The sequence below is a fragment of the Mustelus asterias genome, chromosome 25 (genome assembly GCF_964213995.1).
Source record: "Mustelus asterias chromosome 25, sMusAst1.hap1.1, whole genome shotgun sequence".
Classification (NCBI taxonomy): domain Eukaryota; kingdom Metazoa; phylum Chordata; class Chondrichthyes; order Carcharhiniformes; family Triakidae; genus Mustelus; species Mustelus asterias.
This window is the reverse complement of record NC_135825.1, coordinates 3,404,598-3,430,949: the sequence shown is the minus strand read 5'-3', so window position 1 is coordinate 3,430,949 and position 26,352 is coordinate 3,404,598. Positions and strand designations below refer to the sequence as shown.

The 26,352-nt window shown below is 42.3% G+C and overlaps 1 protein-coding gene across 2 annotated transcripts in view; it reads left to right on the top strand.

Annotated features, from left to right (window-relative positions):
- The window catches only part of LOC144511760 (leucine-rich repeats and immunoglobulin-like domains protein 2), an 84,510-nt gene that overhangs the window by 39,475 nt on the left and 18,683 nt on the right, over nucleotides 1-26,352 (top strand). For both annotated transcript variants that reach the window (XM_078242009.1, XM_078242010.1), the window contains exons 2-11: nucleotides 2,865-2,936; nucleotides 3,040-3,114; nucleotides 3,539-3,673; nucleotides 11,919-12,062; nucleotides 13,665-13,808; nucleotides 14,428-14,571; nucleotides 16,245-16,388; nucleotides 19,317-19,397; nucleotides 21,557-21,628; nucleotides 22,572-22,640. In XM_078242009.1, coding sequence (XP_078098135.1) covers nucleotides 2,865-2,936; nucleotides 3,040-3,114; nucleotides 3,539-3,673; nucleotides 11,919-12,062; nucleotides 13,665-13,808; nucleotides 14,428-14,571; nucleotides 16,245-16,388; nucleotides 19,317-19,397; nucleotides 21,557-21,628; nucleotides 22,572-22,640 — 1,080 coding nt within the window. The remainder of the gene's footprint in view (nucleotides 1-2,864; nucleotides 2,937-3,039; nucleotides 3,115-3,538; nucleotides 3,674-11,918; nucleotides 12,063-13,664; nucleotides 13,809-14,427; nucleotides 14,572-16,244; nucleotides 16,389-19,316; nucleotides 19,398-21,556; nucleotides 21,629-22,571; nucleotides 22,641-26,352) is intronic.

Genomic DNA, 26,352 nt, shown 5'->3' with positions numbered 1-26,352 from the left:
GAAGGGAAACATTTTGGCTTTAGTGTCATGACTTGGGAGTTAGCAGCAAGTGACATTGAACCACGGAGCCTGAGCTGGTCAACTGATTCAAATTGAATCCATTCTGTATTTGAAATGATTGGAGACCTGATTTAGTGAGTTTCTCGAATATGGAGTGACCAGCTGCTCCAGTAGGAAATTCTTGTGCTTTATTACAGCTCATTTCCTGTTAGAAGCTTGTGTTAGCAAAGCGAATCCAACTGTTCCATATCAAGCAGCAATTAGATAGAGGCTTCGGCATTTGATAACATTTAGACTACTGTTGGGTTCCCTATGGAACATTTTTAAAGATTTTTTTTTAAATGTGCAAAGCCTGACTCTCTCTTGCAGCAAATTTGCATTAGGCCTTTGGTTTGTTTTAATTCTTAGAGGATGAAAATAATCATTTCCCTCTTTGACCCCCTGACTATTTATTTTGCAAAGGCTCTCTGAGACTTGCTCACTTTTTTTTGTTGACCTCTACATGCATGCTTTGCACAAACATCTAGCTGCTATAGTGTGGTTATTTGGATATGTGTTTACATGTAGCCCACTTCGTATAATTCCTTCAAGTGGGCACTACATAATCACAAATTTTCTCTCTTTTTTAACTAACGGCACGGTAGCACAGTGGTTAGCACTGCTGCTTCACAGCTCCAGGGACCTGGGTTCGATTCTTGGCTTGGTCACTGTCTGTGTGGAGTTTGCACATTCTCCTCGTGTCTGCGTGGGTTTCCTCCGGGTGCTCCGGTTTCCTCCCACAGTCCAAAGATGTGCGGGTTAGGTTGATTGGCCATGCTAAAATTGCCCCTTAGTGTCTTGAGATACGTAGGTTAGAGGGATTAGTGGGTAAATGTGTAGGGATATGGGAGTAGGGCCTGGGTGGGATTGTGGTCGGTGCAGACTTGATGGGCCGAATGGCCTGTTTCTGCACTGTAGGGTTTCTATGATTCTATGATTCATACGCATGCACTCACCACCACCCTCCACTCCACTCGAGGGTGAAGTATAGTTAAGCTAAAGCCACAAGAATGAAAAATGAGGGGAGAAAAGCAAATTAAATTCTAAGCAGCTTGGATCTTTGAAAGATCATTGAAACTTTCACAGCAGCTAGCACTGCAAGGATCAGTAATAAAAAAAAATCAAGGTTTTAATCAGCCTTGTGTTTCCATCAACGTGTTGAGTAACATCAGTGTTGTACAGACGAGCTTTCTCTTAAGTGAAACATGTGATCAGAGACTGTGAGCAAACTCCAGACTGTACATTAATAGAGACATTGTTCACACATGTTCAGTCTGTCAGCGGGTATGTGCAGATTGTGACTGTGAGCAGCAGACTGATGAACTCATACAACATTGGCTCAGTTATCTATCTTGCTTTGCAATCCTGTTAAGATTATGATAGACTTTGACTCGGATATTACAGTTAGGCTGTCAACACTTAGAGCCGGCTATCCTCCCTCCAGTAAGAGCTACGGGCAAAGAATGCAGACTTGTGGAGTCTTTAAAGCATCTTGCCTTTCACTGAATGAGCAGGACAATCAGCAATTGCTGATTGATCATACGTTTTAACAATTTGTCAACAATGGTCACTTCACTTTACAGAGAATGAGACACTGATGTACTGACAATTTGCAGTGAATGCACCTGTGCATGAATTTATGAACACTCATTGTGATCTATAAATTGGGCAGAAATATGAGGAGTTCCTTGTGTTGGAAATACACAATGAGTATGCTGCTGGTTGATGCATTTTTATTACAAGTTTTAATTTCCCATTTCGTTTAGACTTTAGTGTGTCATTTTATAATTTTTGGATTGGTTTATTCATTGTTTCGAATAGATAGTTTTCTGCAAAGGTATTCTAGTGGACTTTTCTATAGTTTAAGTTTGTTTATTATCTCAAGTAGGCTTACATTAACACTGCAATGCAGTTACTGTGAAAATCTCCTTGTTGCCACACACTCTGGCACCTGTTTTGGGTACACGGAGGGAGAAATTAGCATGACCAATGCAGCCAACCTGCACACCTTTGGACTGTGGGAGGAAATGGGAGCACCCGGAGGAAACCCACGCAGACCTGTGGAGAAAGTGCAGGCTATGCACAGTGACCCAAGCCAGGAATCAAACCTGGGCCCCTGGCGCTGAGAGGCAGCAGTGCTAACCACTTTGCCACCGTGCCGCTCCCAAAGACATTGGGGGAGTGTTCTACTACTTGGGTTTGCAAACACCCAGGAAGAGGCACCATCTCTCTCCAAGAACAAAGCTTTCTGTTGTGGAACGAAGTTGGGCAAAGGACACAATCCTAGAACAAAAATGGGGAACACGATGCAGTGTTGGGATGAATAGTTTTTCTATCTTTATGATTTGGAAATTGTCAGTGAATATTTTATTGTTGCCAGCATATGCAGCAATTTTATAAATTGGTTTTTTTTCACCACATAATAAGAACTTGTGTTTATATAAACCTTTGATGTGGAAAGACATTCCAAGCTGTTTCACAGAAGTGAGTTCAGAGAAAAATGGCCAATAACCAAGATGTTGCAAATGTGATCAAAGAGATGAGTTTAAGAACAAGCTTGAGAGGGAGCCAGAATGTTGGGGAGGAGGAGGAGGTTTGGAAGTGGAGGAAGAGGTTAGCTATAGAATGGAATATGAGCATGAATTTTAAATCTGAGATGAGAAAATGATAGATCAGGATAGAAAGGGTATGAAGGTGTGGGGGGATTGGCTATAAGCAACAGAGTACAGGTCTGCATAATGACTAGCGTTCTAAATCCTTGTTTAAAAATTGGGAGGAGAATATTGAGAATGCAGAATTGATTTTTTAATTAATTGTTATTACAGAGACTTGAGTCGTAACCGACTGGTTTCCACAAAAGACACTGTATTCGAGGGTCTTCACAGACTTCTGGAAGTGTAAGTGTCCTGTTATAATTTGTTGGTGAATACTTCAAAGAATTAAGCATTATATAATCAACTTTTCTAAACTGTTTACATTTGACCACTTGTTCTCCTTAAGGAATATCAACTATAATCTACTCACTACAATCCCGACATTGGGAGCAGTAACAGCTAACATTACCATCCTGTCACTGTAAGTAAAGTGTTAAGCTTAATTCTATGACCTGCTTTCTGTTTGTCGTTATTAAGGGAACATATTTTGGAATTGTTGACACATTTGTCCACTTTGAGTTTTCCTCAGTTGCCATGTAGTGGGAAGATCTATGGTCGGTCACTCACTCTGAAATTGCAAGTGTTCTGAAAACCTTAGTTCACTATCTCTCTAATAAATAGCAAAGGTGATGGATGTTGGTGCTTAAAAATGGGACAATTTCTGTTTGAATGATATCTGGTGTTCCTAAGTCAGGTATGGAACAGGTGTGTGAAGAGCAAAACTTATTCTACTACTAACTCAACAGCTACAACCCTGAGCATGTTTTTATTTCCAGCCATACTGCAGTGTCTTTTAACCTGGAAAAGATGGTCAATGACTTTTGTGATAACTTATACTTTTACAGAACACGCAATCGAATAGTGGAGATAATTCCAGAGGATCTTCAGCCATACACTGCTTTGGAGACCTTGGATCTGAGCTCAAATTTGATTTCAGAAGTCAAAACTTCTTCATTTCCCATAATGCAGCTTAAAAACTTGTGAGTAACTATGTTTGTTGTTTGAACAGCAATGGTGCACCATAGCATTGAGTATAATGAACTTGTGCAGAACTGTGTTTGGGCAACTTGAAGTGGAGCATAGAAACGTGGGCTAATACATTGTACATTGAGGGACAGAGCAGCTAGCGGTGAAGCAGAATGTAATGTGCATGTGGGACGGCCTTCGTCTCTGCAACAAAAGGTTGTCATTTCTTGCTGTATTTTGATGGTTTGATCATTTTCAGGGATATCACATTTTTAATCTGTACAGTATCCTGACCTATAGAGTAAGGCAGGTTGGATTTTTTGAAACTTCTGTGGAGGGATCCCCTGTGGTTGTCCCCCTCCAAAATAGGTATATTGTTTTGGATTCTGTGGAGGGGGATGACCCTCCAGGGGTAAGCCACGAGGACCAGATCGCCTCCACGGAGACAGGCTCAGGGGTCCGGAAGGGAAAGAAGGGGTTTAGGAGAGCGATAGTTGTGGGGGTCGCAATGGTTAGAGGCACAGACAGGCGGTTCTGTGGGAGTGAACGAGAATCCAGGTTGGTAGTCTGCCTCCCTGGAGCCGGGGTACTGGATGTCTCCGAGAGGGTAGGAAGCATATTTAAAAAGGAAGGTAGTCAAACAGATGTGATTATACACATTGGTGAAAATGATGTAGGTAGGAAAAGCAGGGGGGTCATACGAGAGAAATTCAGGGAGTTGGGTGCTAGGCTAAAAAGTAAAGCCTCCAGGGTAGCAATCTCTGGACTGCTCCCGGTGTCTAGTGCAAGTGAGGCTCGGAACAGGGAGATTCTACAGTTGAACGCGTCGCTAAAGGACTGATGCAAGAGGGAGGGTTTTAAATTCATAGATAACTGGGAAATCTTCAAGTCAGGATGGCAACTGTACAGAAAGGATGGGTTACACCTTAACTGGAAGGGAGCAAATATCCTGGCTGGGAGTTTTGCTAGAGTGTTTCGGCAGGATTTAAACTAGTGTGGCAGGGGGGTGGGGAACAAAACAGTAGGTCAGTAAATACTGAGGCTGGGGTTGAGCTGGGGGCCAGGGCAAGGCTAGCTAAGAAGAGGAGCACTCTGGAGGAGGATGACCTGAGTGGGCCTGGAGTGCATCTGCTTCAATGCGAGGAGCGTAACGGGTAAAACAGACGAACTTAGGGCCTTAATGCTTATGCGGAATTTGGATGTGGTTGCGGTGACGAAAACTTGGTTAAAAGAAGGACAGGACTGGCAGCTGAATATTCCGGGGTATAAGTGTTTTAGGCGAGACAGAGGAGGGGCTAAAAAAGGTGGGGGAGTAGCGATATTAGTTAAGGAGCATATTACCGCAGTGCAGAGGGTAGACAACTTAGAGGGGTCATGTACTGAGTCGCTGTGGGTGGAACTCAGAAACAGGAAGGGTGCAGTCACTATGCTGGGGGTGTACTGCAGACCACCCAACAGCCCACGGGAAGTGGAGGAAAGGATATGTCAGGAGATTCTGGATAGGTGCAGAAAAAATAGGGTTGTTGTAGTGGGGGACTTTAATTTCCCTGGCACAGACTGGAAAGTGCTTAGAGCTGGGGGTCCGGACGGGGAGGAATTTGTAAAATGCGTACTGGAAGGTTCTTTGGAACAGTATGTAGATAGCCCGACTAGAGAGGGGGCTATACTGGACCTAGTTCTGGGAAATGAGCCCGGTCAGGTCGTCAAAGTTTCGGTAGGGGAACATGTGGCAAATAGTGACCACAACTCTGTTAACTTTAGGATAGTAATGGACAAGGATGAGTGCTGTCCTACGGGCAGGGTGCTAAATTGGGGGAAGGCTAACTATAGCCGGATTAGGCAGGAATTGGTGGATGTTGATTGGGAGAGGATGTTCGAGGGTAAGTTCGCGTCTGGCATGTGGGAGTCTTTTAAGGAACTATTGATAAGGCTGCAGGATAGGCATGTGCCTGTAAAAAGGAAAGATAGGAAAGGTAGGATTCGAGAGCCGTGGATAACCAGGGAAATTGAGGATCTGATTAAAATGAAAAGGGAGGCGTACGTTAAGTCCAGGCAACTAAAACAGATGGAGCTCTGGAGGAATACAGAGAGAGTAGGAAAGAACTCAAACGGGGAGTTAGAAGGGCAAAAAGAGGTCACGAGATGTTCTTGGCAGGCAGGATTAAGGAGAATCCTAAGGCATTCTATTCATACGTTAGGAACAAAAGAGTTGTCAGGGAGAAAATCGGACCTCTCAGGGACAAAGGAGGGGAATTATGCTTAGAACCCAAGGGAATAGGGGAGATCCTAAATGAATACTTTGCATTGGTATTCACGAAGGAGAGGGGCGTGTTAACCGGGAGTGTCTCGGAGGGAGGTGTTGACCCGTTAGAGAAAATCTCCATTACAAGAGAGGAAGTGTTAGGTTTTTTAGGGAACATTAAAACTGACAAAGCCCCAGGGCCTGATGGCATCTATCCTCGACTGCTCAGGGAGACGAGAGATGAAATTGCTGGGCCTCTGACGGAAATCTTTGTCGCTTCTTTGGACACGGGTGAGGTCCCTGAGGATTGGAGGATAGCGAATGTGGTCCCGTTGTTTAAGAAGGGTAGCAGGGATAACCCAGGAAATTATAGGCCGGTGAGCTTGACGTCTGTGGTAGGGAAGTTGTTGGAGAGGATTCTTAGAGACAGGATGTATGTGCATTTAGAACGGAACAATCTCATTAGTGACAGACAGCATGGTTTTGTAAGAGGGAGGTCGTGCCTTACAAATTTGGTGGCGTTTTTTGAGGAAGTGACAAAAACGGTTGATGAAGGAAGGGCCGTGGATGTCGTCTATATGGATTTCAGTAAGGCATTTGACAAAGTCCCACATGGCAGGTTGGTTAAGAAGGTTAAGGCTCATGGGATACAAGGAGAAATGGCTAGATGGGTGGAGAACTGGCTTGGCCATTGGAGACAGAGGGTAGTGGTCGAAGGGTCTTTTTCCGGCTGGAGGTCTGTGACCAGTGGTGTTCCGCAGGGCTCTGTACTGGGGCCTCTGCTATTTGTGATATATATAAATGATTTGGAAGAAGGTGTAACTGGTGTTATCAGCAAGTTTGCGGATGACACGAAGATGGCTGGACTTGCGGATAGCGAAGAGCATTGTCGGGCAATACAGCAGGATATAGATAGGCTGGAAAATTGGGCGGAGAGGTGGCAGATGGAGTTTAATCCGGATAAATGCGAAGTGATGCATTTTGGAAGAAATAATGTAGGGAGGAGTTATACAATAAATGGCAGAGTCATCAGGAGTATAGAAACACAGAGGGACCTAGGTGTGCAAGTCCACAAATCCTTGAAGGTGGCAACACAGGTGGAGAAGGTGGTGAAGAAGGCATATGGTATGCTTGCCTTTATAGGACGGGGTATAGAGTATAAAAGCTGGAGTCTGATGCATCAGCTGTATAGAACGCTGGTTAGGCCACATTTGGAGTACTGCGTCCAGTTCTGGTCGCCGCACTACCAGAAGGACGTGGAGGCGTTCGAGAGAGTGCAGAGAAGGTTTACCAGGATGTTGCCTGGTATGGAGGGTCTTAGCTATGAGGAGAGTTTGGGTAAACTGGGGTTGTTCTCCCTGGAAAGACAGAGAATGAGGGGAGATCTAATAGAGGTGTACAAGATTATGAAGGGGATAGATAGGGTGAACGGTGGGAAGCTTTTTCCCAGGTCGGAGGTGACGATCACGAGGGGTCACGGGCTCAAGGTGAGAGGGGCGAAGTATAACTCATATCAGAGGGATGTTTTTTACACAGAGGGTGGTGGGGGCCTGGAATGCGCTGCCAAGTAGGGTGGTGGAGGCAGGCACGCTGACATCATTTAAGACTTACCTGGATAGTCACATGAGCAGCCTGGGAATGGAGGGATACAAACGATTGGTCTAGTTGGACCAATGAGCGGCACAGGCTTGGAGGGCCGAAGGGCCTGTTTCCTGTGCTGTACTGTTCTTTGTTCTATTGTTTACACATTCACTGGCAGTATATGGGGCATATTTTTTTTTAAATGTTGGCTGATGTATTTTGTAAGAGGAAGGGCATCAGCTAGCTGATGATTCAACTCCTTTATTCACTCTAATGTTGTAATAGGGTGCAACTACGTCAATATTTGGATGCAAAGAAATAGCGGAAAAGGTGAGAGTCAGGACAAAACATGCAGAATTAGCATCAAGGTTTTAAAAAGAAATTTCTACCAATGTGATCTTTTCAGAAATCCATATGTTAATGAGAAAACCCTTATTGTATTCCATTCATCTTGTTGATTTTTGGATATAATCCTTAGATTAGCAACTTGGAAGAGGTCTATACTTCCTACCTAAAGCCTTTTCAGAATTTCAGCACTGAACTTAAACCCTAATATTGCAGTAACAGTTATTACCTACAATTTAAAACACAACTGGTGTTTTATACTGTACACCAGTCCCCTTCCAGTTGAAATGCAACTAATTATTACTATGACATATAATACCTATATGCCAAAAATTTTAAATGTTAAAATTTTATTTTGTTTTCGGTTCTTTTCAACGTAATCTAATTTAATATTTACTTACCTTGGCATTACAATCATTAACCTAATGGTGCTTCAGAATTAGCCACATCTCAGTTATACATACCCGGTCAGTGGGTTATTCGTATCAGAATTATTGGCTTATTAAAATAACCAACACTTGTGAACAAAACTATTCAGAATAATTTGAGCAGAACATAAGGAATGGATATCTTTTGTATTTGTTGAATTGTTGAAGCACTTCATGAACTTTTAAGGGGAAAAAGTAGTCCTGTTTCAGAATAGAGGGGAATAACTAAAGTTGTGGAATTGTGTGCAAGTGCCTTTTAATGAGAAACTGAAGCACGAAGCTTTCCAAGTTGTGTCCTGTGTATTTTCTTGCAATACCAGCCCATTGTGATAGGCTCCATGGAGTCTGCCTATCGCACTATTGTGTGTCGGTTCCAGTCAACAGATAGCGATTACAGAAAGAGTTTTAAGATGCACAGAGAGCTTTTGTTGCTATTTTCTAGTGCAATTTTCTGATGTATGGGTTGGCTTTAATATATTAGATGTTACATGCTGCCACTGCTCGGAAAGCTTCTGGCTGGACTCATTTTACAACGCATACATTTTTTATGCAACACACCCAGCTCAAAACTGTTCAATACACTAATTGACACACTATTCATTGTTTCGTGTAACTTTCTGATTTAAAATTTAAATCCCGTGAATTCAAAAGATGTGCTCAATTGAATAGACAACATCTAGAGGTTAGATCCATCACTAGTAGCTTGGAGTATTCCTACATGGTAACAGATAATCCCACAATCCAGTGTCCTTTTCAGTATGGTGGTTTTAACTGGATGAGTGGTTGGAAGGTGTACAGTAAAGCCCCGCCATTCACGGTTACATTCCTGTGAATTCTTGCAACGGGTGAAAGCACAGCGTACACACTTTATAATGGGAGTGAATTAAATAGGTTCCAGTCATTGCAAAATTACTTGTCTGTTATACATATGAGCTTTCCACTTTCGGATGTGGGATTTCTACAACTCTTTACCCATCTCGCCTGAGCAGTGACATCCCTCAAATTCTCTCAAAACTGGAGGAGAAAAATCATGTCCTTGAATGCAGTCATCGTAACCAAAAACTCCATCACCAAAACATGCAATTAGAATTTTAACTTTACTCAGCATGTAATTGTTCTGCAGTGCCAGCTTGTTATTTAGCTGTTTGGTTTTGAGCTTCTTCACACTTCACAAAGAAGCTCGATGCACTTTTAACCCTTTGACCCAAACACATCCATATTTCAGTTTCAAAAAATTGAAACCTACAAAACCTTAATCTATGAAGTAGCTCACCAGCTGACTGCATCTCTCTCTCTCTCGACCACTGACTAAATAGGAAATCAAACCCTTTTAGGCTCTTTCCCACATTTGTAACCCCTTGAAAATGATAAACAGGTATTTTGAAATGAACTTCATTGGAAATCTTTCTAATTTCTAAAGATATTTAGGGATGAATACCGCGGATGGGTGAAGATTTGGGACTGCTTTGGGCGATCGGGTTTACAAACGCCTTCACGCGGGCAAACAAATTTGCAACCAAGGTCATGAATGGCGGGAGGTTACTGATATGCCCTGTTACTAAGCTGTGCAATTTTAGCTGATAATCTCCAGCAGTGCCTTTGAGTACAATTGGGAGTCCCTACCCTTAACTATACCAATCTGACAGGCTTTATGGGCTTGTGTTAATTTGTGTGCCCATTCACAGTGGACAAACAGAAACCTTACCTGCTTGAATTTTAATAGCTTGTGTTTAAAGCAGTCGAGCAGTTAGTGAAGGAATTTTCTCCTAGCCAGGCACCTGGCTGACTTTGTTGAGGGTAATGTAAGACGTGTTAAAACCTATCTTGAACTTTTAATATTGAGAATTGCAGCCTTAGTGCAGATGACGCATGGGATTTATGCTTGAGTTGCTGCTTTTTAAATTCATTATTATTGATCTCTTTTCCAAAAAGGAGGAGACGTGCTTGTATTGTGGAAGCCATTAGGGAACATTTGTAGTGCCCTGACTAATCCCAATGAAGTACAGTACAATACAGCAGTTTCTAGGCTTGTGCTTGAGCTTGTATGATGTTTGTTTATAGTGATAACATCAATTTGTATTGGCGTTTTTGATTGAGGGAAATTGATTTATTTAGAGAATGCGAAGCCTCTTAGCTAAGCAGTTTCGTCCTGTGTTGAGTGTGGATAGGCCTCCGCTAAGTCTGTGGATTGGACACTCTTGTATGTTGTGGTGCATAGTTTGCTCTCTCCCTCAAGCACATAGAGGGATGTCCATCTGTGGAGTTGGCCAAGCAGGGACCATGGCCGCTCCTGGACCTGTTGAGGGTGGACCAATCTTTCCTTGAAGGTTGAAAGCAAACAGCTGTTGGATTGGGTTGAGACCAGGTACTTGTCTTTGCTTGCCTGAGGAAACTCATGATCCTACCAGTAGACTAAACTCCATAAGAAGCTTCATGAGAAGAGTCCACACAAGGAACGCAAGACAAAATTTCAAGGAACAATGGAAAACTGCCCCAAGATTGAGGGAAATGTGTTGCTCCTTTTGTTCTTGCATCAAGCAGCATCTCCTGTGTATGCAGACTGTGTTGCAGTGAGCTGTGACAGACATGTCACAGAGCACAGAGCATAAAGAGCATTGCTCGAGTCTGTGTCCTGCCCACGCTGAGTGAACTGTGATACGGTTGGGTTTAAGGCTGGTCTGCAGAGACCGATAGCCAAGTTCCGCACACATGAGGACGGCCTCAACCGGGATCTTGGGTTCATGTCACACTATCTGTAACCCCCACGGGCTTGCAAAATCTCACTAACTGTCCTGGCTGGAGACAATACACATCTCTTTAACCTGTGCTTAACCCTCTCTCCACTCGCATTGTCTGTACCTTTAAGACTCGATTACCTGTAAAGACTCGCATTCCAACCATTATTTTGTAAATTGAGTTTGTGTCTTTATATGCCCTGTTTGTGAACAGAACCCCCACTCACCTGATGAAGGGGCAGCGCTCCGAAAGCTAGTGGCTTTTGCTACCAAATGAACCTGTTGGACTTTAACCTGTGAGACTTCTTACTGTGTTTACCCCAGACCAACGCAGGCATCTCCACATCATGGCTGCCGTGTGGGCCACAGTTAATATATTCACTAGCTGCTTCAGCAATCCTTGTGGCTGCCTCATGAGTGGGATTGTTGATTTATGTTGAATTAATAGCTGTCGCTCACAGCAAACAAGATTGACACTGTACCAGACTCTGTTCACAAAGGATATTTTCTAACATGAGAGCCAACATTATACCATCAGTGTGCGCTAGATTCAAAGCCATAGTCCATTACTGAAAGTACATTATGCTGCCCCACTGTCATCCAGCCTCCAGACATGTTTTTTTTAAAAACACACATCTTAATCAGTAACTGAGCCCAATGAAAATATCTGTTATTTAGCAGCACTATTTCCTACCATCCAATACCCAATGAAATTGTACCACTTCATCTGTTTTTCAATTCAAAAAAGAAGGAAAAATGTTATGGCTACAGATGTAGACTAGGCCCAGTAAGCGGATTCCGGGATAGTACAGCCTCTGTTAAACTGGAAAGATGTGAAGCACCAAGACTTAACAGATCTGCTTTATTTAAGCTATGTTAGAGTGTGACTTGTTTTTAGTAACGTAAAAATATACATCTTATTTTTCAGACATTTGAACAATAATCGAATAGCCATCCTAGAGCCCGGTTGTTTTGATAACCTGTCCAGCACCTTGCTAGTCCTCAAACTGAACAAGAATAAAATTGCTGTCATCCAGCCAAAGAGCTTCCGATTGCCTCAGCTTCAGTATCTGTAAGTGGTTTTGTTCCTTTTTATAGTTCAGAGTGCAGATGCATATTTTGTTGTTTGAGTGGTAAACACATTGCTCCTTGTGTTACAGCTTTAAAGGAGGTAGAGGTTGGACTATTAAAGCCAGATCCCTAAGGTGTACTCTGAGTTGCTTGAATGCACAAAGGATATTTCCTCTGGCTGGCTTGGGGGGGGGGGACTTCTAGAACAAGAGGGCGCAACCTTAGGACAAGATGGGCCATTTAGGGCAGAGATGAGGCAGAATTTATTCACTCAAATGGTGGTTGAATCTTTGGACTTGTCTACTGCAGCGTGCTCAGTTATTGAGTATATTCAAGTCGGAGATCAATAGATTCTTAAATCGTAAAGACATCAAGGAAATGGGATAGTGAGGGAAACTGGTGTTGTGGTAGAAGAGCTACCTGGATTTAGTTTTGGAGCAGGCTCGAAGGCTGAATGGCCTACTCCTCCTGTCTACAGGTTCCTTGTTTGCAACTTTAATTTCCCCAAACACTTAAAAAAAATTATATTTCTTTGACAATACGAAGCATGAAATTAGACATTTTCACAACAGCAGTAGCTCCTTGGACGTGAAGGACATTGCAGAGCCTCAAAGATCAACTTCACTGAAACCCACTACCTGCAGCTGACAGTTACTTTATAAAATGCACATTCTGATGGGTTTGTAATACTGTTTTGTGTCACGTGCACTGCAGGGTACAGCCAAAAAAAGGAATTGCTGTTTTGTATTTAGTGAGATCCTGGAATATTTAAGTCTCGGGCTACTGACTAGAATAAAATTTCTCTCCTTGCATTTTTAAGAATAGAAGAATGTTACATTTGGAGCACTTCAAAGGGAAGTTGTTAGAAGGATTAGTAACGGTGTTGGTGGATTTACTCCAGGTTGAAGGTAATCAGACTGGTAATCGTCCTGACGCCTCCAGATGTGAAATATTCATTGCGGGCGCAACACTTGTCTCCCCGCAGTAATTTATAACTATCAGGAATGCTTATTGGTGCGCGCAGATCTGCCTCAGTACTTGCTATTGATGTCGCCAAGACTTGTGAAATCTAACAGTAAAGCTCTTTAGTAAATTAAGCCGCCTTTGCACGCAACTTGACCTGTGGTCTTTTTGGCTTGGACAGCATGAATCAGACTCATCTTTAGGTACAACTTTCTTAAATTGGAAGTTTTTGCCACTAGTGGTCTCCTTGTCCCAGTTCAACTGTGTTTAAGAAAACAACTCCTAAGTAAGTGGAAAAACAAACAACTGAACATAGGTAGAATTTAATTTGCTGAATAGGTATTTGTCAGCACACAGCCTTGGGGGAGAGGGGGGCATCATACACTGTTACCAATATTTGCCTCCATTTTATTTGTTTCTGCTCCAAGGCATTAAAAGTATGTAGAAACAACATTGCAACTTCAAACATGTAGAAATTGCTCCCAAAAGTACGTGTGGATTCTACCACAGAACGCATTCATCTCATCACTCGCCAATCTGACCAGCTTTTTAAGTGGCTCTTTGGTTTTGGTCCTTTTTAAAAAAAAACCCAAAGTTTAATCGCTACATGGGTTGAATTTGTGTTTTTATATTTAAACAGGGAACTAAAACGGAACAGAATCAGAGTTATCGAGAGTCTGGCGTTTCACGGCCTCGACTCACTCAAGTCATTGAAACTGCAGCATAATGGGATTTGCGAACTCAAGGATGGAGCCTTCTGGGGGCTGAATGAAATCGAGGAGCTGTGAGTTCTTTTGATTTGATAACTGTTCTGGAGTAATTGGATTTTGTCTCGTTATTGTCCAAGTTAGAGAACAGGTAGAAATGTCTTAACTGTTTGTCTTCCTCAGGTAGGGAAATGACTGCTTTATCACCTCTAATCTGGAGTCCGTCACTGTACAGACACTCCTGTGTATAGTGTTTCGATGCTGTAGTTGATCTACAACATCTGGGCTAGGGAAGGACAAAATCAAACAGCTGGTTTCCAGTAGATTCCCTTATGTCCCTGATTGCTTTTGGAATTAAAATGTGCACAAAACAGCCTTGCCTAACTGAGGAATGGGACTATATTCAGCTCCATCTTAAGAGCATAGAACATTCCTGCTTCCAGTTGCAATTTGTAGAATTCTACCTAAGTAAACATAAGTCATGAGTCATTTTAAGGAACACTTTGAAGAAACTACAAACTAATTTGACCAATCTGGATCTTGAGTTAATATCAAGCAGAAATATATCTTTTGTTCAAACTTGGAGCTGCTCGCCTTTCATCTTTATCGTGCTAAAAATACTGGCATATGTAGAGGCAACTTGGAAATGTTCCGCTGACTCAGAAAAAATGCAGGTGTTTCTTTTCTCTGTTCTAGGGACTTGGAGCATAATAACTTGACTGAAGTGACCAAGGGCTGGCTGTACGGCCTCAAGCTGTTGCAGCAGCTTCACCTCAGCCAGAATGCCATCACCAGGATCAGTGCTGATGCCTGGGAGTTCTGCCAGAAACTGACTGAATTGTGAGTTTTTTTTTCTTTCCGATGATTCCCCCAATTCCAGCACCTCATCCATCTCAACTTTATTGTTCCACCACTAACAGTCATGCCTTCAGACCTTTAGGTCCTAAACTTTCGAATTCCATCCCTGATCCCCTCCATCTTCCACCTCTCCTCCTTGACATTTCTTCAAACCTTGTTCTTTGACCCAGCTTTTGATCCTGTTCTAATAACACCGTATATGATTCAAAGTCATATAAAGGAACTACAAAAGGTCGTGAATGTAGCCCAATCCATCTCGCAAACCAGCCTCCCATCCATTGACTCCGTCTACACTTCCTGCTGTCTCGGCAAAGCAGCCAGCATAATTAAGGACCCCACACACCCCGGACATTCTCTCTTCCACCTTCTAGTGTCAGGAAAAAGATACAAAAGTCTGAGGTTGCGTACCAACCGACTCGAGAACAGCTTCTTCCCAGCTGTCATCAGACTTTTGAATGGACTTGCCTTGCATTACGTTGGTCTTTCTCTGCACCCTAGCTATGACTGTAACACTACATTCTGCACTCTCTTGTTTCATTTTCTATGAACGGTATGCTTTGCATGGTATGCGTGCAAGAAACAATACTTTTCACTGTTAATACATGTGACAAATCAAATCAAAAGTCATACTTTGTTCAATAATCACTCCTGTCACACTCCTTGGGGCATAATACTGTTTTCTAGGTGCCATGTTGTGGAACAATAATGATCCCTGTACTCCACAACTGAACCCTCAACAAAGAGGACAATAGCTACCTCAATAAAAAAATCTGGGACCAGTGCTCGCTCTTCACAGCAGTGGTCTTACCATTAATGCAGGAGTCTCAGGTTGAAAATAATTTAAATGTTGGTAGAGAAATGTTTATTAGGTGCTTTTGTGATGTATAAGTGACTTGTACAGTTGTGCTTTGTCCTAACTGGAGATGTTCATGCATCTCTAATATACAGTATCATACATAAGACCATAAGACATAAGAGCAAAATTAGGCCACTTGGCCCATCGAGTCTCCTCCACCATTCAATCATGGCTGATATTTTTTCTCATCTCCATTCTACCTTTTCCCCATAACCCCTGACCCCCTTATTAATCAAGAACCTATCTAGCTCTGTCTTGAACGACACTCGACCTGGCCCCCACAGCCTTTTGCGTTCTTTTACATTCCAATGTTCCCCTTTATCACTCCATGCCTGGAACGTGGCTCAGGATCTAATCCACAATGGAATTATTTTTCAGCACGTCAGATTTAAGTAATAAAGCATTGGTAGTTCCTACTGTACCTTTCAGTTTATGCACCTAGTATTATATGTTGGCTGATTTGCATGAAAGTTGATCACCTGCAAATCGTGCAGTGCAACAGAGCAGAAAAAACTGCAATAAAGTATATATCTGCTGAGCTCTGCGCTGAAATATCGAACCAGATTTTGCTATTTTTGTACTCTACAGCAATAAGGAAAGTCTTGGAGTTTGTCTAATCTTTGCTCATCGGTGTGAAAATATTCAGGGCTTTCTTCACAACTTGCCTTGGGTCCATTTGGATACTGTAGTGTTACTGTATCTAGGTTGTAAACTATCTTGATTAAGGAGTTCCTGTAAATAAGATAGGCGAGTTGGATTGAGATTAGGATTTACATAGTTTCTGTTTCATTTATTTCAGAGACATGACCTATAATCAGATGACTCGTTTAGATGAATCTACCTTCGTAGGCTTGAATTTGCTGGAGAGTTTGTACATGGGAGATAACCGAGTGAGTTATATCGCTGATGGAGTCTTCAGCAGTTTGTCTAACCTGCTGACGCTGTAAGTATACAGAATAAAATGGTATACAAAGAAAGAACAGTACAGCACAGGAATAGGCCCTTTGGCTCTCCAAGCCTGTGCCAATCATGATGCCCTAGCTAAACTTTAAAAAAAAAACTTCTACTTGTATTCTGACCATATCCCTCTATTCCCTCCCCATCATACAGTAAAATCTGAAAACCAGCAAAGGAATTAGAATTGAGTCATTCACTCCCACCCCATAAACCATTTTCCATAAGCCATTCAGTGAACATTGACTCGCTCTGCAGTAAGACTGGCAATCATTGCTGGACAGCAGGTTACCCCCTGCACAGTTTGATGCATGTGTTGAGGTAATTTGTGAAGTGAGTTTTTATTATTGAAGTCCTGCGTCTATTATAACATGCGTTTGGTTTAGCATGTGATGTAAATGTTTTACTTGCGCTAATGGTGAAAGCTGCAAGACTTGGTAAGTGCATTGATAGTAAAAAGTGCTCGAAATCAGTTTGCAGCAGCACTCATTAGTTGCAACCCATCTGACGTAGCCATCTACACAAGTAGGTGTTTCAAAGCAGAGAAATGGTACTGATTGCACAAAAAAATTATCTTTTGTTGTACCGCTCTGAAGTGTCTGTTAATATATTATAAATGAAACCTCTTCTCTGCCCCACCTGGCCAGAAGTCTGCCAGTTAGACTTGCCTATATCTAAAGTGCTCGACTGAGCTGAAGTGAGAAAAGCAGAAGTCCCAAAATAAACTGAATGGGAAGAAATAACATGGAATTCTTGTCCTTGGCGCAACCTTTAGTAGTAAAGTGATGGCAACTGATTTGCTTTGATTCAAAGTAATAAACAGAAGAACAAAGTAAATGGTCTTATTGGAGCGGGGGGGGGGGGGTGCATATTAAAAGAAGCAACTGGCAAGCTTCAGTTCAGGGTCAGTGGTTGTATTCATGATCCAGGGCATTGTTGATTAATGAGGCTCCAACAGATCGTGCCTGACCAATTGTGAGGACAAAGGAAACTAACCGATCAGGGCAAGGGCAGAAGGGTGTAGTTAAATTCTTCAGTAAAAGTGAAGTCAGAATAATACTTGATACAACAGTTCTCTCTCTCTGTTTAAGCTTTTGGGTGAATTCTATGCCCTATGGTGAGTTTTGATATTCACTGTGGTAAAGATTTGAAAACTTGTGCTCCTCTAAAACTTTAATATAATATAAACAAACGGCCACAAAGTCATAGAGTCGGGGTCAGTGTCAGTAGTTAACTTTCAACAGATGGTTCTCTTCTCAAGACATGAGGTGTTTGCCAGGTTGAGAGAGGGTACATCATGCACACGAGTTGGGTTGGAAATGTTTCACCCCAGTACAAGATTGCAAAGCGCCCTTAACAAATGTGTTCGAATGGGTCACCTGCTTGCTGAGGGCTTTTATGCATCCAAGTGTACAGAATATGATCCAGAAATTTAAAACTGAAAGGAAAATAATGCACAAACGGAGTCTCTCTCCCCCCCCCACCTCGATCAGACTGCAGTACTGTCTCGTACAATATCAAACACACACCTCCATCCAGGCACCAGTTTCAAAAGTTGCCTCAGAATTTTGAAGGAAATTTTAAGGGACAGTGTGTGCTGGAACCACCTGTTTGACTAGGATTTTTTTATGTAAGTATCTTAAAGTCAGACTGTTGCTCCTAGATTGAGAGAATGGTTGCATCACAAGAGGCCATTCGGCCCATTGGGTCCGCACCATTCTCTCAATCTAGGAGCAACAGTTCCACTTCCTCGTCCTTTCCCGTAACCGTACAATTTTTTTTTAACCTTCAGGTACTTATCCATTTCCATTTTGAGAGTTCCAGTCACTCCCTCGCTGCTGTATCACATGAGGATAACTTGTCTTTAGGACGAACTGTAATTTTAAAATATCCTTTGTTTGCATCTCACAAGCAGAGGCTTTAACTGCGGCAGAGATTTTTATTCACAGCTTTGGCTGCTGACCCTGACTGTAGTGTAAACCGTGTGATACAAATGTGCAAGTGTTGCGTTAACTCCCTTCTGATGAAGGGTTCAGATCCAAAATGTTCAGCTGTCTTTATCTTTTCCAATGCTAACATTTGTTTCCAGCATTTTGTGCTCCGACTCTATAAGTATCTGTGCTTCTATATACCTCCTTGTAGTGCAGCTGGACAACAATAATACACCAGTTTAACTTCATATTAAAGGAACTCCAATAAGCTAATTGGAGCCTAAATTATGCCTTTGCATTATAGTCCAATTATCCTCCTGTTTTCTAACTCCTTCCCTGAAGCCTATACTTGATCTTGACTCTGCATGTACAATGCCTCAGGAGATCGACTAGCATTGAGTTTATATTTGCTGACAATTAATTAGTCATTGTATCATTTTTACAAGTACATTTTTTTCATTGGCAATCCTCTTTGAATTTTAATTTTCAAACTCTTTTTAGTTTACAGTGGTGATATCACAAGACTGTATTGACATCAAAAAATGTCAGAGGGGGGGTCATAAATATAAGATAATCACGAATAAATCCAATAGGAATTCAACAGATACTAGTTTACCCAAAGAGTGCTTAGAATATTGGGATTTGTCACCACAGGGAATTGTTGAGGCGAGTAACAGATTAATTTAATGGGAATAAAGGCAAAATACTGCGAATGCTGGAATCTGAAACAAATTCAAAACGCTAGGGAAACTCAGCAGGTCTGACAGCATCTGTGGAGAGAGAATAGAGCCAGCGTTTCTAGTCAGATTGACCCTGATACATTGGGTTGTTCGCATTCAGTTTGATGTTTGTTGTGTGTTTTTAATTTGTGTATGTGGCTGTATTGTTTCCTGAAAATATTAAAAATGTGTTTTTGGAAAATTGCTCATTGTAGATTGATTTACTCAACCTGTTTGTAAGAAAATGTAACAGCAACTTTCTTGCAGTGATCTAAGGAACAACGAAATCTCATGGGCGATTGAAGATTCAAATGGCGCCTTTGCTGGATTAGACAAGCTGCGAAAGTTGTACGTACTTCATACACTCAAGATTACTGTGGCTTATAAACTGGTGCTTTGCTTTTACGTTCTGTACTTGCGCGTGGTCTTCTCTCCTCCTTCCCTTCCCCCTCGAATCTTGGCTACAATGCTTTTCAACTCGATTCCTATTTGTACAGCATTAGCAGATCCTCTATGACATTGCTCACATTTTAAAACAAGTGTAACATTATTTTGGAAGGCCAGGTACTTTATCCCATCTGTCCTATGTTCTGGTGAAGCTGTGTATAGTGTGGCCTTCCCTTTTAAAGGCCACAAGTGCTGGGGTCAAATGTAGGCTTTGGTGCGGTACTGAGAGAGTCATTCAAATTGGCTCGTTCTGTAGTAAAGTTTGAGTACCAGCTGTGTCCTAAGTGGATATTCTTTTGATGTCTTGTTTTCAAATCCCTCCATGCGCTTGTCTGTCTGTAATCTCCCCAAGCCTAAAACACTTGAAATATTCTCCCCTAATTCTGGCTGCTTATGCATTCTCAGTCGTCATTGCTCCACAATTGGTGGTCATGTCTTCAACTGCCTTGGCCTCAAGCTCTGAAATTCCCTCCCTACACCTCTCTGCCTGTCTGTCACCTCCTTTAAGATGGTTTTTAAAACCTACCTCTTTGATGCAGCTTTTGGTCATCTAGCCATCTTATGGGGGAGGCAATGGCATCGTGGTGTTGTCACTCGACTAGTAATCCGGTACCCGGGTTCAAATCCCATCACGGCAAATTATAAAATTTGAATTCAATAAAAATCTGGAATTTAAAATCTACTGATGACCGTGAAACCATTGTCGATTGTCGTAAAAACCTATCGGGTTCACTAATGTCCTTTAGGGAAGGAAATCTGCCGTCCTTACCCAGTCTGCCCTACGTGTGACTCCAGACCCACAGCAATATTGACTCTTAAATGCCCTCAGGGATGGGCAATAAATGCTGGCCCAGCCAGTAGCGCCCATATCCCATGAACAAATATATAGCCATCTGTGAATTGGTGTTATGCTTGTTTTATAATGGTACTGTCCCAAACATGTTGAGACATTTAATTATGTTTAAGGTGCTATATAAATATAAGTTATTCTAAGTTGCTCATGGACCATTTGTCTGTGGAGGCCAAAGGAAAGAAAAGCCTGCCTTTTTCCAAAATCTATGAACGTGCATATTGCAGCAGACTTGCTGGAAAGAGATCATGGATAAGAATTTAGCCCCATTTTTGTTGCTCGCGCCTCTGGCAAATCCAGGGACATAGAAGCCCTTTGTATTGCCCAGACTGTTGTTCTGCCTTAGACTTCTTCCTTTGTTCTTGGTGGAACACTGCCAACATGTTGGATGTTAAGTGCTGTGTCTGCTTTGGTAAAGGCATGTTTGATGCCAGCTAGACTTGGCTACAGGTGCTGCTTTATTTGTGAATCCAAGACGCAGTTCCAATGTCTTTGTTACACCCATCATTCTGGATGTATACAGCTGCAGTGATACTCAGGAATACTTATTTAATATCATAAATTGAGCGGAATATAAAAGTAGGGAAGTTTTACTGCAGCTGTGCAGTGCCTTGGTGAGATCACATCTGAAGTACTGTGTACAGTTTTGGCCGTCTCATTTGAAAAATAATATTGCGTTTGAAGCAGTTCAGGAGAGATTCACTCAGCTGTTCCTGAGATGAATGGCTTATCCTATAAAGAAAGGTTGAACAGGTTTGCATGTATCCATTGCCATTTAGGAGAGATGATTTTATTGAAACGTACAGGATTGTGAGGGAACTTGGTTTTGTGGGAGAGCACACAGTTTAAGAATAAGATGGAGAAATTCTTTCTCTCTGAAGGTTGTTAGAATGTGGAATTCTCTTAAGAGGCTGGGTCATTGAATTTATTCAAGGCTTGCGTTAGATCTTCTAAACACAAGGGAGTCAAAGTTATGGGGGGAAGACAGGAGACCACAACCCGTTCAGCCATTATCTTTTTAAATGGCAGAGCAGACGCATCCTACTGCTCCTAAGTCCTATGTTCCTAAAGTACATGAACCAACTACTAGAATCTAAAGGAGAAGAACAATAAAAGCAACGAGTGAGGGAAAGTGTCTAGAAGCCTTCTCTTTGTAATATACACTCTAAGCAAAGGAGTACAATTGGATAATTTTTTTTATTCTTTGTAGAATCCTGCAGGGAAGCAAAATAACATCCATCACAAAGAAGGCATTTTCTGGGCTGGAAACACTTGAATACCTGTGAGTATTCACCTTGAGTCACTTACCAATTGTGTAGTCACCTCACACCCGAAATAAAGTATAACAGCTACAGTGCGACCATTGCCAATGAGTGTTTAGAATTTCCACGCTTCTAATTCCTATTTGTTAAATAACACCAATAAACAAAATATTTATGTATGAGATTTTAATTCCTCGTGCGTGCAATTTGGCTGCTAGAGTCTACCAAAATTTTGAAGACATGGCCTGACGAGGCTGTGCTGTTTTTATTGAGAAAAGGAGGCAGAGAATACAAATGAATCACTGGGTTTTTTTCGTTTGAGCTGTACATTTTTTTATATAGATGGGGGTTTGAATGTGCAAGGTTGGGGTGTTTAACCATCAGAATTTAGATGGCGATTTGATTTTGTCTAAACGTTAACTTTTTTAAATTTTAAACAGTCACTGACTTTATTCCTTGTCAGTGCCCACTTCAAGATGCCACACACTACATGGCAACTTGAGACTGTGCAGTCCATTCACAAGTTGTCCCCTTTAAGATGCCGTGTGTGCATAACCATGCAAAATAATTTAAAGGTGCTGCTCATTGAACTAAACAGGTCACACTGAACGGCTACGGTTAGAGGAAGCCAGTCAAGTTGGTCCTGATTAAATATCCACTGGTTCGGGTAAATGAACCCACTGGAGCTGTTTGAAGAGGAGGAGAGAATTCTCCGAGTGTTCAGGCTAAAGCCTATTCCCCTAAGCCACACTATCAGGAAAAAAAAATTAACCAGCCTTTCAGTTCATGTTTTTGGGCGCCTTGCTGTGTGTAAAATGGTTGCTGACCTTTCCTGCATAAGTCACTGCACTTTAAAAATGAGCCATTGTGTGTGAGAAATGCTTTGAAATGTTAATATGCTGTACAAACACTCGCGTTCCTGTCAGCTAGTTTTTAAACAATTTTACTTTTTCTGTCTTTTAGAGATCTGAGCAACAATGCTATCATGTCTATTCAAGAAAATTCCTTTGTCCAAATGAGCTTGAAGGAGCTGTGAGTGTTTTAAAATATTCCAGTAAATTAATCAGTACTGCATGAAGTAATTTAATTAGAAACCCTTTTCTGGATAATTGCATTCCTCATTCATGTGTACAGCCCTCTCCACTGATTCCTCGGTGATGCCTGCTCATTGTTTGTTGAGAGTTGTCAGGGTTTGCAGTGGAGTGGTGCGGGAGGGAGAGTGGCAGCTCTGCATACAAATGAGAAATTGGGAGTAATGTCAGTAACTCGAGGTCGGGGGGGGGGTGAATGTGTGAATCGTGAGCGCTTTATTGAGAATTGGTGAGAAGGTAAATGAAAGGAAATGATTTTGTTTCCTTATTCAGTTTAATGCATCCGAAGGTGAAACTGAAATAACTCCTGCCTTAATGTCCAGCAGTAAAGTTGGTTGGGATGTGGGGGGAAACCATAAGTAGGCAGCATGGTTAACGCTGCTGCCTCACAACACCAGGGACCCAGATTCTATTCTGTCCTTGGGTGACTTTGTGATGTTTGCATGTTCTCCCGTAGTTGTGTGGGTTTCCTCCGGGTGCTTTGGTTTCCTCCCATAGTCTAGAGATGTGCAAGTTAGGTGGATTGGCCATGCTAAATTGCCCTTTAGTGTCCCAGAATGTGTGGGCTAGGGGAATTATGTGGGGTTCTGCAAATTGAGCCTGGGTAGGATGCCCTATTGAAGAGTTGGTCAGACTTGTTGGCCTCTTTCTGCACGGTAGGGATTCTGATTCTCGATGATAATTGGAAAGCTTTTTTCAAAAAAAGGGGCAGGTGTAAAATTTACCGTGTTGGTTGAAATGTCAACCAGCGGTGTTCAAGAAGATGAGCAAAATGTGGAATTTGAATTTGGGTAGTGGGATCCAAGCTTGTGAATGCTTAATGTGCTCATCTGTGTACCTCCCAGTTATCTTAAAGTAAAGTTTATTTATTAGTCACAAGTAGAGGGGACTTTAATTCATTTATTTTGAGTGGGTTAAGATCCCTGATAAGACGATGTATTATTTCAAGGATTTGGCAATTAGAACATAGAACAGTACAGCACAGAACAGGCCCTTCGGCCCACGATGTTGTGCCGACCTTCATCTGAAACCAAGATCAAGCTATCCCACTCCCTACCATCCTGGTGTGCTCCATGTGCCTATCCAATAACCGCTTAAATGTTCCTAAAGTGTCTGACTCCACTATCACTGCAGGCAGTCCATTCCACACCCCAACCACTCTCTGCGTGAAGAACCTACCTCTGATATCCTTCCTATATCTCCCACCATGAACCCTATAGTTATGCCCCCTTGTAATAGCTCCATCCACCCGAGGAAATAGTCTTTGAACGTTCACTCGATCTATCCCCTTCATCATTTTATAAACCTCTATTAAGTCTCCCCTCAATCTCCTCCGCTCCAGAGAGAACAGCCCCAGCTCCCTCAACCTTTCCTCATAAGACCGACACTCCAAACCAGGCAGCATCCTGGTAAATCTCCTCTGCACTCTCTCCAGCGCTTCTACATCCTTCTTATAGTGAGGTGACCAGAACTGCACGCAATATTCCAAATGCGGTCTCACCAAGGTCCTGTACAGTTGCAGCATAACCCCACGGCTCTTAAACTCCAACCCCCTGTTAATAAAAGCTAACACACTATATGCCTTCTTCACAGCTCTATCCACTTGAGTGGCAACCTTTAGAGATCTGTGGATATGGACCCCAAGATCTCTCTGTTCCTCCACAGTCTTCAGAACCCTACCTTTGACCCTGTAATCCACATTTAAATTTGTCCGACCAAAATGAATCACCTCACATTTATCAGGGTTAAACTCCATTTGCCATTTTTCAGCCCAGCTTTGCATCCTATCTATGTCTCTTTGCAGCCTACAACACCCCTCCACCTCATCCACTACTCCACCAATCTTGGTGTCATCAGCAAATTTACTGATCCACCCTTCAGCCCCCTCCTCTAAGTCATTAATAAAAATCACAAAGAGCAGAGGACCAAGCACCGATCCCTGCGGCACTCCGCTAGCAACCTGCCTCCAGTCCGAAAATTTTCCATCCACCACCACCCTCTGTCTTCGATCAGATAGCCAGTTTCCTATCCAATCGGCCAACTTTCCCTCTATCCCACACCTCCTTACTTTCATCATAAGCCGACCATGGGGGACCTTATCAAACGCCTTACTAAAATCCATGTATATGACATCAACCGCCCTACCTTCATCAACACACCTAGTTACCTCCTCAAAAAATTCTATCAAATTTGTGAGGCACGATTTGCCCTTCACAAATCCGTGCTGACTATCCCGGATTAATCCGCATCTTTCTAAATGGTCGTAAATCCCATCCCTAAGGACCTTTTCCATCAATTTACCAACCACCGAAGTCAGACTAACCGGTCTATAATTACCAGGGTCATTTCTATTCCCTTTCTTAAAATTCTGCCAACAGGAGTTGCTGGAGCCGCAAGTGGGTTGGCCTGGATAACTTGCTGGTGAGTTTGGGTTAGCTCTGCTCACATAGGGACAAGTGAAGGCCATTCAGCCCACTAAGCCTGGTCCGTCCCCATTCAGTGAGATCGCGGTTGATCTGTATCTTCAATGCTCGCTTTGCTTTTATATATCTTAATATCCTCACCCAACAAAAATAAATAAATGGGATGCCGCTCCTGTCTTGTTTCATGTTTCTATTAGGTGTTATTAATGTACATGTTGGGAAAGTGAATATTACTTTCATAACAAAGGTGTATCATTTAACTTTACCAGCACCACCTTCATGTCAATCATCACTTTTTGGATTTGGCTGGTGGTTTTACAGCCCTTTCTGCTTCTAACCCTCCTGATTTACCCGGGCTGGAGACCTGCACTGATGTGTGCTGGCCTTCCTGCACCAGTGGCTGGGACCTCAAATATGAGAGCTCATATTTTTAAAAATTGCAGCCTGCTCTTTGGCAGAATGTTTATGCTTTCAATCCATATATGTTTTCAATTTAGATAGAATTCCCACAGAATATATGGTGCAAAAATAGGCTATTTGGCTCCATAGCAGTCTGAACAATTAGACAAAACGCAGAAGATAGTCATCAACTTCAGGAAGCATAATGGAGAACGTGCCCCTGTCTACATCAATGGGGACGAAGTAGAAATAATCGAGAGCTTCAGGTTTTTAGGTGTCCAGATCACCGACAACCTGTCCTGGTCTCCCCATGCCGACAGTATTGTTAAAGCCCACCAACGCCCCTACTTTCTCAGAAGACTAAGGAAATTTGACGTGTCCGCTACAACTCTCACCAGCTTTTACAGAGACACCGTAGAAAGCATTCTTTCTGGTTGTATCACAGCTTGGTATGGCTCCTGCTCTGCCCAAGACTGCAAGAAACTACGAAGGGTCGTGAAGGAAGCCCAGTCCATCACACAAACCAGCCTCCCATCCATTGACACTGTCTACGTTTCCCACAGCCTTGGAAAAGTAGTCAGCGTAATTAAGGATCCCACATACCATGGACATACTCTCTTCCACCTTCTTCCATCAGGGAAAAAGATGCAAAAGTCTGAGGTCACGTACCAACTGACTAAAGAACAGCTTCTTCCCTGCTGCTGTCAGACTTTTGAATGGACTTATCTTGCATTAAGTTGATCTTTCTCTACACTCTAGCAATGACTGTAACACTACATTCTGCACTCTTTCCTTCTCTATGAACAGTATGCTTTGTATAGTGCGCAAGAA